General features: G+C 45.1%; 1 protein-coding gene across 1 annotated transcript in view; it reads left to right on the top strand.

The window, feature by feature from the left end:
* PNPLA4 (patatin like phospholipase domain containing 4) overlaps positions 1–15,583 on the top strand; it is a 28,969-nt gene that overhangs the window by 6,112 nt on the left and 7,274 nt on the right. The window contains exon 4 of the mRNA XM_049643355.1: positions 10,054–10,119. Coding sequence (XP_049499312.1) covers positions 10,054–10,119 — 66 coding nt within the window. The remainder of the gene's footprint in view (positions 1–10,053; positions 10,120–15,583) is intronic.

The raw sequence follows: 15,583 nt of genomic DNA, 5'->3' as shown, positions 1-15,583 counted from the left end.
CCGCTGCTCGCACTCTGTCTCTCTCTCAAAAATAAATAAACATTAAAAAAAAATTAAAAAACAAAATAACTTAGCTGGTCAGTGGCCCTGCTGGGAATACAGCCCAGGTCTCCAACATTCTACGTGATTACGTGTAGATTATCATATGGTGCATAAAATTGTCCTCCTGTGAATTACTTCTTTTTTTTTTTAATTTTCTTAAGTTTACTTATTTTGAGAGAGAGAGAGTGCAAGCGGGAGAAGGGCAGAGAGGGGAGAGAGAGAATCCCAAGCAGGCAGAGCCTGACACGGGGCTCGAACTCACCAACCACGAGATCATGACCTAAGCCAAAATCAAGAGTCAGCCGCTTAACCGACTCGGCCACCCAAGCGCCCTGTCTCTCAATTCCTTTTATGTGGCAGTGTGTTTGGCTGAATAATGGCCCCCAAAGATGTCCACACTCTAATCTCCAGCACTTGTGAATGTGTCACCTCACGTGGCAAAAAGAATCTTATAAATACAATTGAGGTAAAGATCTAGAAATGGGGAGATGATCCCAGATTATCTGGGGGGATCCAAACTAAGTCTGTGAGTCCTTACAGATGGAGATCTTTCCCGGATGCCAGGCACCATTGCTCGTTCTGAGCCTTAGAGCCCCTTGGAAATAGAGCACACACATAGAGGGCGCTGTGGCCGCTCCCCTCCAACAGCCAGCAAGGCACAAGGGGACTCCTGTCCAGCAGCCTATGCAACAGAACTCTGCCAGTATGTGAATGAGCAGGGAACACTCCCCCTGCAGCCTCCCAGAAGGAGTGCAGGCCAGTCCCAGCTCACTTTTAGCTCCAGGAGAGATGCCGATCACTCGACAGCATGAGGACGGATTTGTGTTATTTTAAGCCTCTCAGTTTGTGGTAATTTGTTACAGTAGCAACAGCAACTATTGCAGTAAGTAAACATGATTTTTTTTTCAATTTCCTTTGTTTTGGATAATAACTATTCAGAGAATTGGTGTAATTACTTGAGTTCATTGAACAGAAGAGAAATAGTTGACACAAATGTGTTACATCTTGTAAGGAGAATAATTGAATAATTAACATTTATCCTAGGTTCTACGAGAAGCATTTTAAATGTTTAGCTGAATGCTCTAACCTTTTTCAGAACGGAAAATAGGAAGGATAGATATTGCTAGATATTTCCTTGATGGTAGACAGTGACTGTGAAATGTCTGATATCCGTGCCTGGAATACTTGGGAAGCATTTGGTTCCGGAGTAGGACCGGCAGAGATTACACGAGGAGAGGAGAAGACTCGTGGAGGGGGAAGAAAGCCCGCTCCCTTCTGGGTGGGGACGTGACCAGCTCACGTGGTCTGGGTAGCGAAGAGGCCAGTGGTGGAATGCTCTGAGAAGTGCCACGTGCAGGGTGGCCCTTCTGACCACGTAGAGCCGCGGGGAAGGAGAGAAGGAAGCTCAGAGACAGCTTTTCCACTTCCCTCACGGGGAGACGGGGAGACAGGGAGCCGCGAGGCCTCCCAAAGCCAGGAGGGGAACCAGCCCCACGGTGCACAGCTGGTCTCCTGGGGGCCTTGTATACCTGGGTCTGAACACAGCCTTGGGTTTGCTTCCTGGGTTTTTAAGTTTATATACTTATTGTGAGAGAGACAGAGGCAGGGAGAGAGGGAGAGGGATGCCAAGCAGGCTCCGTGCTATCAGCACAGAGCCCGATGAGGGGCTTGATCCTACAAAACATGAGATCACGACCTGAGCTGAAGTAAGAGTTGCACGCTTACCCGACTGAGCCCCCCCAGACACCCTACCATGTTGCATCTCACACCCATTTTATCATTAACTATTTATTCCCTCACCAACTAGGGCCTTTTTTGTGTTTGTTGTTGTTGTTGTTAATGCTGGGCTCCTTATTATCCACCAGCTGACTGCCAGTTCTCATTACGGAGCGGGTGCCTGTGTAAAAGTGTGCCCGCGTGGGCGCACACAGGCCCACCTGGAGTATTGCATGTTTTATGTGCATCTCCCAGTGTTTCTATCCCGGTCTGCCATTTCCTGGCAGTGTCCTCTGGGGCTAATTATGTTGGAGCCTCAGTTTGTCCAACCGTGGAATGGAGGTGAGAAGTCAATCTGTGTCACCATGGACAGCACATGGAATGAAGCATGGAAAACGGTGTTTCAGCAGTAAAGCCCTGCGTGCATGTTGGTTAAAGCCAAAATTCAGTAAATGTTCAACAAATAAGGCACTCAGCCACACACGTGACCGGTTAACATGTCCGTATGAGTCTGTTATCAAATTTGAAGTGTCACCGCTTTCTTTCTGGGGAGTACAATTCACCTTTGCTTACATATTGCTTTTCTTACTTATCATCTGCGTTCACGCACAGTGTGCTAACCTAAATCTATAACATCTCAGGAAATGCATTACTACCCAGTTTTGCCACCTTTTGGCATTTAATTTTACACCTCTTTACCATTAGCTTCATTTTATAAATTTGCTTTTGTGCGATGACTCATACTTAACTTTCATTGGTTAACTCTGCATTTAGTTGCATAAAAGATTGCTCTTTGATTTGATATCTGTGCTGATAGATTATTTTCTGCGAACCTCCGTTAACCAGTTATGTGGTCCAAAGATTCCCTTAGCGTTGGATTTCCATAGTGTTCTGCATCTTATGTCCACAGTGATTTAACTCAGTGCTGTGGTCTGAACGTTTGTAGCCCCCCCACACACACACACTCCAGTTCAGACAGTGAATGCTGAATCCCTGATGTGATAGTGCCAGGAGGTGGACCTTTGGGAGGTGAACAGGTGATGAAGGTAGAACCCTCCCACCTGGGGGATCGGTGCCCTGATAAAAGAGAGCCTGCACAGCTAGGTCATGCTCCCCGCCTCGTGAGAACACAGCAAGAAGCAGGCTCTCAGCAGGCACTGACTCCACCTTGATCTTGTACGTCCCGGCCACCAGAAATGTGAGAAATCGATGTCTGTTGTCTGTAAGCTACCCGGTCTGTAGCTCCCAAATGGACCAACACAGGAAAGTGGGGCGCTTCCGTAACACATATCTACACATTCGGAAGCAGCTTCGGAACCGGGTAGCAGACGGAGGCTGGGGGACACTAGAGGTACATGCTAGAAAGAGCCCCCGTTGCCATGAATGGACCTTTAGAGGTGATCCTGAAGAGGATGCGGAAAAGAACGAGAAGAGCTGGAGAGAGAGCCGCCATATTCATGATGAATCCCTAAGGGCCTGGAGACAGAATCGGTAGGACTGTGCGTGGCACAGCCATTCTGATGAGGTCTCGGAAAGAAACAAGGACATGTCCTCAAACGCTGTAGGAGCAAGGCCCTCCTTGCTATGAGGGAGCAAAGAACCTGCCTGAACTGTGTTCTCGTCCCAGCGTTTTCTGGAAGGTTGAACTTGGAAGTGATGAAAATGAATACTTGATGAGTCCTCATTCTAAGCAGAGCGTTGAAGGAGCGGTCTGGTTTCTCTTGACTGCTTATATAAAATGCAAGAAGAGAGAAATGACTTAAAGATGGAATTGCTTATCAAAGGCAAGGTAGAACTTAAAACTTTGGGACTTTCTCAGCCTGTCCTTATTGAAAAGAATGACAGCCTCTTGGGAACAGAACTGGAAGAGGTGGCTAAACCAGTCATCTGATGAGGCTGTTGTCAGCCTTATAAAGAGAAGCCAGGACTATTGTCCCAAGACAATGGAAGTATGACCCCTGAGGCATCTCAGAGAGGTCACAGGAGGCCTGCCCCTCTCATGAGAAGCCCAGAGAATAAGGGCAAGTGTAGACGCACCCTCACCTCTCACAGGCCAGTCCTCCCTGCCTTAGAGCCATGGGAGAGGGCCCACCATGGAGATCCCAGACAGAGCGCAGTGGGCAGAGGGTTCCAGCCCCAGGGAGCCTCTGGCGGGAGACTGAGGCACAGATCCAGCACAGAGGTGGGGCCCAAGCCCTGCCTAACAAAGCTTCAGGGGCAGGACCCTGCCCCCATGGGCTCATAAGGCACAACATCAAGCCACAGAGGACTACCCTCCAGCCCTCAAGTCTAGTGGCACTGAAACCCCCCTTGGGTTTCAGACTTGCTCTGAATGCTTCTTCTTGCCTTCCTATTTCTCCCTTTGGAAGGGGACCTTCTCTGCTGTGCCTTCTCACCGCATATTTGGGAAACGCATAACCTGACTGATCTAATAGGTTCCCAGCTGGACAGCAGATTGCCTCAGGATGAACGGTACTTCAGGTCCCACCCAGAGTTGAGTTAGATGCTATTTGCGTGAAGCTTTGAGCTTTAAACTTTGGAGTGGATGCTAGAGCAACTTAAAACTTTTTTGGGCACGGGGAGGGGATGAATATATTTCGCATGCAGGAAGGACATGAATTTGGGGGAGGCAGGGGTGAAATGCTAGGTCTTGAATGTTTCTGTCACCACAATTTACGTTGAACCTAACTCCCATGAGATGATATTAGCAGGTGGGGCCTTTGGGGGGTGATTAGGTTATGAGGGCAGAATCCTCATGAATGAGAACAGTGCCCTCATAAAGTGACCCCAAAGAGCACCCTGGCCCCTTCGGCCACATGAGGACACAGTGAGAAGATGGCTGTCCATGAACCAGGAAGTGGCCTCTCACCAGACCCCAGACCTGCTGGTGCCCTGTTCTTGGACTTTGTGCTCCCCAGAACTGTGATAAATGTGTATTGTTTAGAAGTCCCCCAATTTATGGTATTTTGTACAGCAGCCAGAGTTGACTAAGACACTCCGTGTTGGGGTTTTCCCCCATTGTTTGTATACCACTGTAAGTCACACCTGTGGTCTGCAGGTGTTATTTTGTGCAGAACTCATTGGTGCTGAGTATGCCCCTCCCCCTAGTAGTGACTGAGCAGAGACAGGGAGGCACTTGTGAACTGTGCTACCAGGCAAGTAGGAGATGAGCCCCAGAGGGAGGATCCCTTTATACAGTGAAACCAGAGCCCCGAGGGGCCCCCTCCCCCAAACACCTCCCTTGTTCTCATGAACCAGGGACATCCATTTGGGGTGCCACACCCTTTTTGGGGATGAATTGTGGGGGCAGATAAAAATGTATCCTTGGAGGATGAACTCCACTGATCATTTCTGTGGGCTGGGTGTGTTGAGGAGATCAACACCAAGTTGAGGTCAGTTTCTGCAAAGGCATTTGGTACCTTGGTGATGGAAAGCCTAGCCCTCGTCTTCGGTGGAGTGTGGGTGGGACCACTGACTTCTCAGTGCCTTAGCTTCTCTGTCAGTTGGAATGCACATTCCCACCTACCCCACAAATTGCTATGCAGATCAGCTGCAGTCATGTGTGTGGGGGCACTTACCAACTCAGGGGCCCTTGCTCTCCAGGCTCTTGTCCCGTGTGCCATAGGTCCTTAGCCATTCCTTTACTAGCGGGTCCCATTACACATTATCCCGGGAATTCTGGGCTATCTTTCTTCACAAGGAAACATGCAGCCAGGAAATCCAAGCACATCTTAATATCAGCCTTCAGCAAAGTGTGACGAGGGAGGTAAATCCTTTGTTTCTAAGAAAGTCCTAGGTCACTTCCTCAGCTGAGCAGACATGATTGTGAAGTTAACTGTGCCATGGCGTGCTGGTGGTGGCCGCTTGTGTGCATTAGGACCAAGTGCTGAATTCTTCACGTTGTAAAACCGGTGGACACAGGTAGTCTGAGCTGGTCATTTGACCCAAGTGAATGCTCCTGGATCGATAGTCCCAGGAAGGCTTTCGTGCAGAACCGTGCCCCGCTTGGGAAGAACCACCCTCTCTCTCTCCATCGTGCTGAAGTCCCGTGTTGCCGCACGCTTAGCGAGAATGCTCTTACAGCAAGATCTTTGCACATTTCGCCTAGTGAAGGTGAACGAAGGCCTGATGTAAGATTGTTCATTATCCTGGGAAGCCTGGGAAGATAAATTTGACCGTGTCTTTGAATTTCAACTACACCAGCAGGTTCTGAATAAATAGCCAGCTCTTCATTAAACTCCACAGCAAACTTTAGGCATAAATGAAACTTGTTGGGAATTCATTCTCGAAGGAAGCCAGGCCACACAATTTTCTAAACACCCCTTTTCTATAACATGTAAAATGAAAAGAGCTAGTCAGAGCGTGCATTGAATATGCACTTGGCGATGTTTTGTGCATTGCTAGAGGATGTCACTAGCTTTTATTTTTATCATTGTATATTTAGTAAGAATGAGACAAAAACGCAAATCAACGTTCTAACCTCTGTGCACTGTTTAAAGTACTGAGTCCTGTGATGGGCCATGAATGGCAAGACCCAGATGTTACATCCGTGTGTCAGCCACAATGCTATTGACATTTGGGGTCTGATACTTGTCTGTGGTGGGGGCTGGCCTGTGCATTAATAGGTGTGTAGAAGCATCCCTTGACTCTACCCACTAGATGCCAGTAGTAACCATCCCCCCACCACACACACACACACAATTGTGACAAATAAAACTGTCTCCAGACATCGCTAAATGTCCCCAGGAAACAAAGACACTCTTCCCTTCACTGAGAACCTCTACTCTATATGTGTGGAGCTTTATTGGTGAGAAAAATTTCACTGGGAAAACAACGAGGTAAGACACGCTGTATGGACATGTTTAGACCTACTGTGTGTCCTATTACGTGGCCTCAGAGTGTGAGTCTTCGCCTCTTTCCTTCGAACGTTCCATTTGCTTGCAATAAAATGGCGGCAAACAGACCACGAATAAGACAGAACACTTAGTTCTCTACTGTGGAAGCTAATTTTCCCACTGAACTTGGTCTGATATGCAAATCAGCAGCCCACGTACAGGGAAAGTGAGTTATGTCAGAATAAATACATTGATTTGGAGGACTGACAGGTATTTTCTAGTTCACTGCAGTCCTCATATCATTTAGGAAGATTCGTACTCTTCTTATCTGTAGGAAAGTAATTGAATAGCATTTTTCAACCAAACACCGAAAACACTTGCAAGCATTAACTTGTGAACTTTACATTATACTCTGACATGGAGGGGGGGGGAGGAAAAACACATCATTCTGATTCTAATGGTGGTGATTTTTTTTTTTTTTTGGCAGGGCACATATGATTATTTATGCAGCATAATGAAATAAATCGTTATATTTACAGAGTGTCTTTGGTTCTTTAAAGACCCTTAAGTACTGTAATTTCACAATATGTCTGCTATCCCCAGAGCGTTCCAGTGATTGCTACAGCACGATGTTGCTTTTTGCCAAATTACTTCATTAAATAGCCACAGCGTGTCTACAAAACATACCTAGGGCCTGTAATTGTTTTTTTTTTTTTTTTAAAGAGTAGCCAATTGATGATAGAGCCAAATTCATTTAGGGTGAATGCAGTGACAATGGAAACTGTGCACAGCCTTTCTCTGGAAAACACCCAAGTGCTGATGTCGTGGGGCCGAGAAGGTTGGCTCTGTCCTGTCATCCCCCACTGGCTTATGAAGAAGTAATGCCCCACAAATCACCCGAGATGATATTCACTCCTGCTTTCCTCTTTGTATAACAGGTTTGCCTAGCGTCACAGCTCACCATTCTATCAAGCCACACATTTCAGGAGGAACGCGGGAGCACCTGGGCAGCTCAGCCACTTAAGCAACTCTTGATTTCAGCTCAGCTTATGATCTCACGGTTCATGGGATCAAGCACTAAGTTGGGCTGTGTGCTGACAGCACAGAGCCTGCTTGGGATTCTCTTTCTCCCTCTCTCTTTCCCCCTCCCCTGCTCGCTTTCTCCCTCTCTCTCAAAATAAATAAACATTAAAAATAGAAGAGGGATGCTAAGGACAGGCATGTCTACAGTCTTGTTTGTAGTTGGTTGACAAATCTCATGCAAGATTGCCATTGTACTTTGGTTTGATGATCTGTTGTCAACATCTTGCAATTCTTTTTTTTTTTAACTGTATTTATTGATTTTGAGAGTGTGCATGCAAGCAGGGGAGGTGGAGAGAGAGAGAGAGAGAGAGAGAGAGAGAGAGAGAGAATCCTAAGCAAGCTCCATGCTGTCAGCACAGAGCCCAATGTGGGCCTCAATCTCACAAACCATGAGATCATGACCTGAGCAGAAATGAATAGTTGGATGTTTAACCGACTGAGCCACCCAGGCACCCCGACATCTTGCGATTCTTAATACCTGTATTTTCATTTTTCACTGGGTACACAGATGACGTCGCTGGTTCAGGCACCCGGCACCAGCCTGGAACAAGAGGGATATGTGATGCGTGTCAGTCCTTTCCTTCTTTCCTGCCGAGTCTTGGTTTGTGCTGTTCTACCACTCACACCTGATGCCCCAGATGTTTCCGGGCCACCTGTCAGGAGCCCGTTGCCATGAGGACTGTTAGAACCTCAGCCCTTGTGCTCGACACGTCCCCAACAACATGGGCGAATCCTTGTTTGTCCCACTGAACCCCACCAAGGGTGCTCATCTGCATTCCTGCCGTGGAGATGGGGAGGTGAAACAGGCATTTGTGGGGTCTGAGAAGGCCTGATCGACCATGCAGGAGGCACAGACCCTGTCCCTTCAGCACTTTTCAGCAGTGAGGAGCCACGAGCCTTGTTAAGAGTTGGGACCACTGCACAGAGAAGCCAGTGCCAACTTCCACGACACAGAAATAAAAGTGGTCCAGCCAGGTTACACCCCACAGAGGACGCCTCCTACAGAAAGTGCAGTTGCTGGTGACTGGATCTATCGTTACTCACAGTTCAGAATATACATATTGGCCTTGGAGAGCTGACCTCAGAAAACATACCTACGCTATTGTTTCCCTGGGGAAAAATGCTCTGTGAGTTCTAAATAATTCTAAATAGGCGATTTGCAAATCAGTTGTGGGGCCGTAATCCATTTCTGAATAATATACGCCCACCCCACCCCTGCCAAATCTCATGAAATCCTTGACAAGAAACAGTTACTAGTTGAAAGATTCTAGCTTAAATATTCAGTATCTACTGCTGTGTCTTTCCAAACAGAACAGTAGCGATTTGGAGACTGCACGAGAAAAAAGAAAAGAAACATGTAAATGTCAGAAAAGCTCCCAATGCCCAAGTTCTGTTGGAAGAAATGCTAATATTCTAAATGGCGACCTTTTTCGCCTTTTTCAATAGAAGATAACGCGTACCTGCTGTCCCAAGCTGCTGCCGTCGCATTATATATGCAGACGATGTTGCTAGCACATGAAATGTGTCGCTCCCATGAGCAACATCGTGGGGACAAATTAGAATCCTCCCAAGCTGCAGGCTGGTCTCCTCTCTAATAACCAGAGGGTTTGCTCTTCTGAAAAATAAGAGTGCAACCTTATTTTTATTTTTTTCAAGTAAAGTCTACCCCCCAACATGGGGCTTGAACTCAAGACCCGAAGATCGAGCCACACACTCTACAGACTGAGCCAGCGAGGCGCCCTCCACAGTGCAACCTGAGAAATGATTTTTATGGCATATGACAGAGCATCGTGAATAATTTATTTGCAGCCTGTACGTGCTCACGAATGTAGACTTCCCTGGAAGTGAAATTTTCTAATGACCTGGTCGTCTACAATTAAAATAGCGATTTTACTCAGGTGAAGTCAGTTGAGTCACAGAACATGAAATCTCGCCTCTGTGTTCAGGGTCTTTTCAGACAGTAGAAGTGTTACCTTCTCCTTAACTGTGTCTGGTGTGCAGTTGAAATGTATAGAACTGGGGCGCCTGGGTGGCTCAGTCGGTTAAGCGTCCAACTTTGGCTCAGGTCATGATCTCACGGTCCGTGAGTTCGAGCCCCGCGTCGGGCTCTGTGCTGACAGCTCAGAGCCCGGGGCCTGTTTCAGATTCTGTGTCTCCCTCTCTCTCTGACCCTCCCCCGTTCATGCTCTGTCTCTCTCTGTCTCAAAAATAAACAAACGTTAAAAAAAAATTAAAAAAAAAGAAATCTATAGAACTTAATCTTTTACAGTGAACATTGTTATTTTTGGAAAAACGTAACATGTTTTACTAATACATCAAGTGTGTTTTGTGTGTGAACGCTTACACTTGCGGGCTGTTTCTCTGTTTCCTCCTCCAGGTTCTCCTGGCTAGCAGCTTCCTGCCCATTTACGCGGGCGTGAAACCAGTGGAGTACAACGGGCAGGTAACCTTCTTATCACTGATGAATCATCAGGATTCCCTGGATTAATACGTTTCCTTTCAAGGATCCAATTTTATCATTATGCTGGTGATTCCAAATCAGTTTATATGATTTTTTTTTTTTTTTGTAAATAATTTTGTTTTTAACAGAAAAGAAATCAAGTACGGGAGGCATGGCAGCAAGATCTTGACACTCAGAATGATGGGGATGCCCCTTTTTCCATCTGGTTATAAATGTTATCCCTTTTGTTAAAAGAAAAAAAAAAAGACTAAAAGAATTTTTAAAACAGTAAACAGCCCCTTCAGGCACAGCTGAGCTGCCAGCTGGGAAAAGCCTCAGGGCTCTGCATGTGACCACCCCCCCCCCCCCCCCCCCCCCCTCCTTCCCCCTCCCCCCCACCCCCCCTCGCAACCCCGCCCCAGCCCCCCCCCCCCCCCCGCCCCTGCACTCCAGGCAGGAGGGAGGGAGAGAGAGAGGGAGGGAGGGAAAGGTGAGCTAATACCTGCCATCTGCTCTCAGGCGGGGCTGTGGGCCAGCTCCTCTCTGCCTTCTGCAGCCGCTGCAGTAAAGGTTCATTATCCTACCTACCCACCCTCTCTGGCTCCTGCATACAGGCACACCCTGTAGAACAGATACACTGTCTCTCTAACACATGCCAGAGAGCCGTATTTATAAGCAAATACACTAACTACTTAGCACACACCAGAGATAGGCATTTTAAAATCAAAGACAGTATCTATTTCAAACATACCACAGTTACACATTTTATCAAATAAATTATCTACTTAGCACATACCAGAGATAGGCATTTTAAAATCAAAGACAGTATCTATTTCACACATACCAGAGTTAGGCATTTTGTAATCAAATACAGTATCTACTTAGCACACACCAGAGATATGTATTTGTAATCAAATATAGTATCTATTTAACCCATACCAGAGCAATGCATTTTATCATCCAATACAGTATCTAGTTAACACATACCAGAGATACATATTTACAATCAAATATAAGCATCTATTTAAAATATACTAGATATATATTTATAATCAAATAGAATATCTATTTAACACATACCAGAAATATGCATTTTATAATCAAATACACTATTTAACATATACCAGAGATATGTATTTATAATCAAATACAGCATCTATTTAACACATACTAGAGATAAATATTGTATAATGCAATATAGTATCTAACACATAGCCAAGATCAGGCACATATTCACAGATGAATAAATGCCATTTGTTTTATTTAGTATATATATACATCATATGCACTTACTCCTGAGTACATGAAAAATGTTTAATATCTGTCATTCATTCATTCACTCACTCAGGGACTTCGAGGGCCCTGTGCACAGTACCTCTACTCAAGGAATTGGTGATCTCACAACAAAGGCATCGATTTTTGTGATCTCGCAAGCCCTCCTGATTTTCTTGCTTTGAGCATTCTTGGTCTTTCCAGGCCTTTGCCGTGCTTCCTGTACACTTCTGGGCCCAAATTGGTCTGCCCCAGGACTGTTGTCTAAAGGGACACACGGGGAGAGAGAGGCACAGAGATGTTAAGTAACCGGAAAAGCCGTGTAGATGCAAAGTTGCAGAGCCTAAGAGGGACAGTTCAGTTCAGCTCTGTTTATTAGCCATAGGCATACAGTCCAAACAGAATGCTAAAACCCTTTTTGTGACTGTTTAGAAACTAAATATACACTGATCTTTTTTTTTTTTTTTTTTAAAAGCAAAAAAAAAAAAATTTAAACATCAGTTCATGGAAAGCAGGGTTGGGTTTGTTTTTTTTCCCTTACTGTTGGTACTTTCTCTCAGACCTAACAGGTATTTAGTTCCCAAGGAGTGTGAGCTATGTTGCCATCTAAAACTTTGAGAGGTACTGTACTTTATTGTAATTACTTTAAGTTCAATAGCATTTTCCCTCCTATTATATGATAGGAGTAAAAGTTAATATTTATTTTTAGCTATAAATTTTTATTAAGGTGGTACCAAAATCAATGTTATCTTATAAACTAACTTTATAATGATCTGAAATGTAATGATTTTACTTCAAAGTATGATTGTGGAATATATAATAATGATAGAAGTGGCTAAACATAGAATATACAATAATGATAGAAATGGGCAAAAAAACTCTAAGGTGTCTTAGAGATGACATGTTATGAAAGGGGGGTTGGGGAGTCAAGAGTCCCCAGAATTGCCAATGTGATCAATAATTAAGAGGTAGCAATTGAGCAGGGAGGATGTAGATGTAGAATGTGCTAGAAAGGAGGTGGGAATTTCAGAAAGGGAGGGTGGAAGCAAGGTTACAAGAGCTGGGGCGCCTGGTGGCTCAGGCAGTTAAGTGCCGGACTCTTGGTTTCGGCTCAGCTCACGATCTCACACTTCGTGAGTTTGAGCCCTGCATCAGGCTCTGTGCTGACTGTGCAGGGCCTGCTCGGCATTTTCCCTCTCTATCTCTCTCTGTCTCTCTCTCCCAAAATAAAATAAATTAAAAAAAAAAAAAAGTTACAATAGAGCTGAGCCCCAGAAGCCAAGGATGCTCTAACGCTATGCTAAACAGTTTCCTGTACAAATACTAGTAAACGTATTATGAATGACGTGCAGGTGATAGAGGCTTCTAGCTTTCTTCCACCGTGAACTTTCCTCTCCTTCCTTATGACAGAATCAGAGTGGTTGGCTGGACATTTCCAGACTTCCATTGTAGCTAGGTGAGGCTCCCATTTAAGTGCTGGCTGGTGAGCTATAAGCTGGATTACTGTGAGACTTATAGGAAGGGAGCTTGTATACCTTTCTTTACTTCCTGCTGCCCAGAACCTAGCTGTGATGACTGGAACTGCAGCAGCCGTTCTGCATCATGAGGTCACCAATCCCACCATGGAGATGGCCGCAGAGTGAGCTGGAAAGACGTGCCCTGAACGACTTGGGGAGGCCACCCTTACCAGTCCACTCTCCATTTTCCTTGTAGTGGAAAAAGCAGTACAACTCATGCTGTTATCGTTTTCTATTGGCTGCAACAGAACCCCCTCACCTGTCACGGGATGACTGCGCTGTATTTTGCAGACGAGGAGAAAGGGAGGTTCAGAGATGTGCATTTGACTTCACAGAGGCCACCTAGCTAGTGAGTGGGCACCTTTCCCAGGATGATCTCCAACGTTTGTGTCTCTGCCGTGTCTCCTGCCCCAGTCTGTCTAGTTTGTTGCCCATTACCCGTGTCTCTGCAAAGTAGACATGTGACACTTACTTAATTTTAAGGTCTCCTGAAAGCATCAGGTTTCCGTTGTGCTTTACTGCTGTCCACAAAGAGGGAGTCCTGAGCACACGGTGAGCGACAGAAACCTCGGAGACCTTGTGCACGTAGGCACACACTTACCAACATTCTGGCCTCCTTCCGTGCTCATCACAGATGCTCTTTCAGCCTGAGAGCCTCCCACAGTTTCTGTAGGATTTGTAGGCCAGCTTGCTTGCTGGAATCTTTCCATTTTCAGCCAAACACAAACTTTGATTTAAATGCAGCATTTGCCAGTGGGTGTGAGCTTTTCCTATGACTTGAATTACAGAAAAAATTCCATCATGCTGAAAACACGTCTCCTGTTCTAGGTTTTAGTGTTTTTGTGGAAGTCAGGTCTTGATTGGTTGGCGGGATTTGGTTGTTTTTCTGAAGTGACTGAGGTGACAGCAGCAGCAGGGGACAGAGCAGTGCCCTGTGGTGGTGTGGCCTGGTGAATATACCGTGTGGCCCACTTGTGCGTTCTCGCTCTCTCTCTCTCTCAAAAATAAGCCTTAAAAAAATTAAAAAAAAAAATAAGTTTCATACTTTCGTAAGGCAGATTAACTTAATAGACAGTATAATTCCTTCCTAACCTGTCTAGTAGTTATTTGACGTAGTCTGATGTCTATTTCCTTTTCCTAATTTTTTTTATTTTTTTAATGTTTATTTTTTTTTCGGCACAGAGAAAGAGAGCATGAGAGGAGGAGAGACAGAGAGAGAGGGAGACACAGAATCCGAAGCAGACTCCAGGCTCTGAGCTATGGGCACAGAGCCCGACGCGGGGGTTCAAGCTCACGAACCTTGAGATCGTGACCTGAGCCCAAGTCGGACACTTAACCGACTGAGCCACCCAGGCTCCCCTTCCCTAATTTTTTTAAAAAGTTATTTGTTTATTTAGAGAGAAAGAGAGGGAGAGAATCACAAGCAGGCTCCACACTGTCAGCACAGAGCCTAATGTAGGGTTTGAACTCACAAACCATGAGATCATGACCTGAGCCAAAGTCAGACTGTTAACAGAATGAGCCACCCAGGAGCCCCTTCCCTAATTTTTTTAAAAGTTGTTTGTTTGTTTGTTTGTTTGTTTATTTATTTAGAGAGAAAGAGAGGGAGAGAATCCCAAGCGGGCTCCATGCCGTCAGCACAGAGCCTAATGCAGGGTTTGAACTCACAAACCATGAGATCATGACCTGAGCTAAAGTCGGACTCTTAACTGGATGAGCCACCCAGGAGCCCCTTCCCTAACTTTTTTAAAGTTCTTGTAGGTTTCCTGCTTCCTCTTCTAAGACCATTTTTAGTACCCTGTTTATGGTAGATAGTCATTAGCCGCTGAATAAATGAATGAAGAACAGAAACATATTGAAGGTCAGACTTGTATTTCTTACTCATGAATCTTCTGTCAGCATATATGGCCTCTGAATGTGCATCCTCAGAAAACGCCACGTTTTCACAATTCTTGACATCAATTTGGAACAAGCATGAGCATTTTCAAGAGGAGGTCTTAACTAACAAGTTGTGTTGTTTGGTTTTTTAAGTGATAGCGTTAGCATTGGCAATGGTCTAATTGCCATTAATCGCTATGAAGACTAATAGGTCATAATAACAGAAGAAGATCATCTCTAGGACTGATGGTATGCACATCACAAGACAAGCTGTAGGGTGTTTTTTTTTTTTCTTTTTTCTTGTCTGAATTAGAATTCAGGCAATATTTTCACTATGTATTATCTAGAGAAAATTTAACATTGAATTATTCTACTCTACTGAGCATTTTGTATGGGATATGGATTATTAATTCTTTCATTACGGACATATTTGTGGGAAAGACCGTCGTGGAATACTGTTACTACGTATTTGTATATAACTATTACCATAATTCTCCCACGTCTATTTCTTCGTGACTTAGACGTTTCACACAGATAGGTGGTGCAGTCACCAACATAGTCAACAGCAAGTGGTAACTGGCCTGGCGACCGGCCAGATTAGGCTTGACGGGAATCTGGATATCAAGTCAGTTATTCCGACGGAGAAGGTCTTAGTTTTCAGCAACATCCTAAAAGTTTTTGCACTGTCGGTTTGAAAAAACATGTTAGTGTTCCAGGGAATATTTTTGAGGTAACATTTATACTGTCACTAGCTAAACAGCTCTAGCATTTTCTGAAAATTAAGTATCTAAAGTCATCAT

This window comes from Panthera uncia, chromosome X (assembly GCF_023721935.1).
Source record: "Panthera uncia isolate 11264 chromosome X, Puncia_PCG_1.0, whole genome shotgun sequence".
NCBI lineage: Eukaryota > Metazoa > Chordata > Mammalia > Carnivora > Felidae > Panthera > Panthera uncia.
This window is presented reverse-complemented; position numbering and strand designations above follow the sequence as displayed.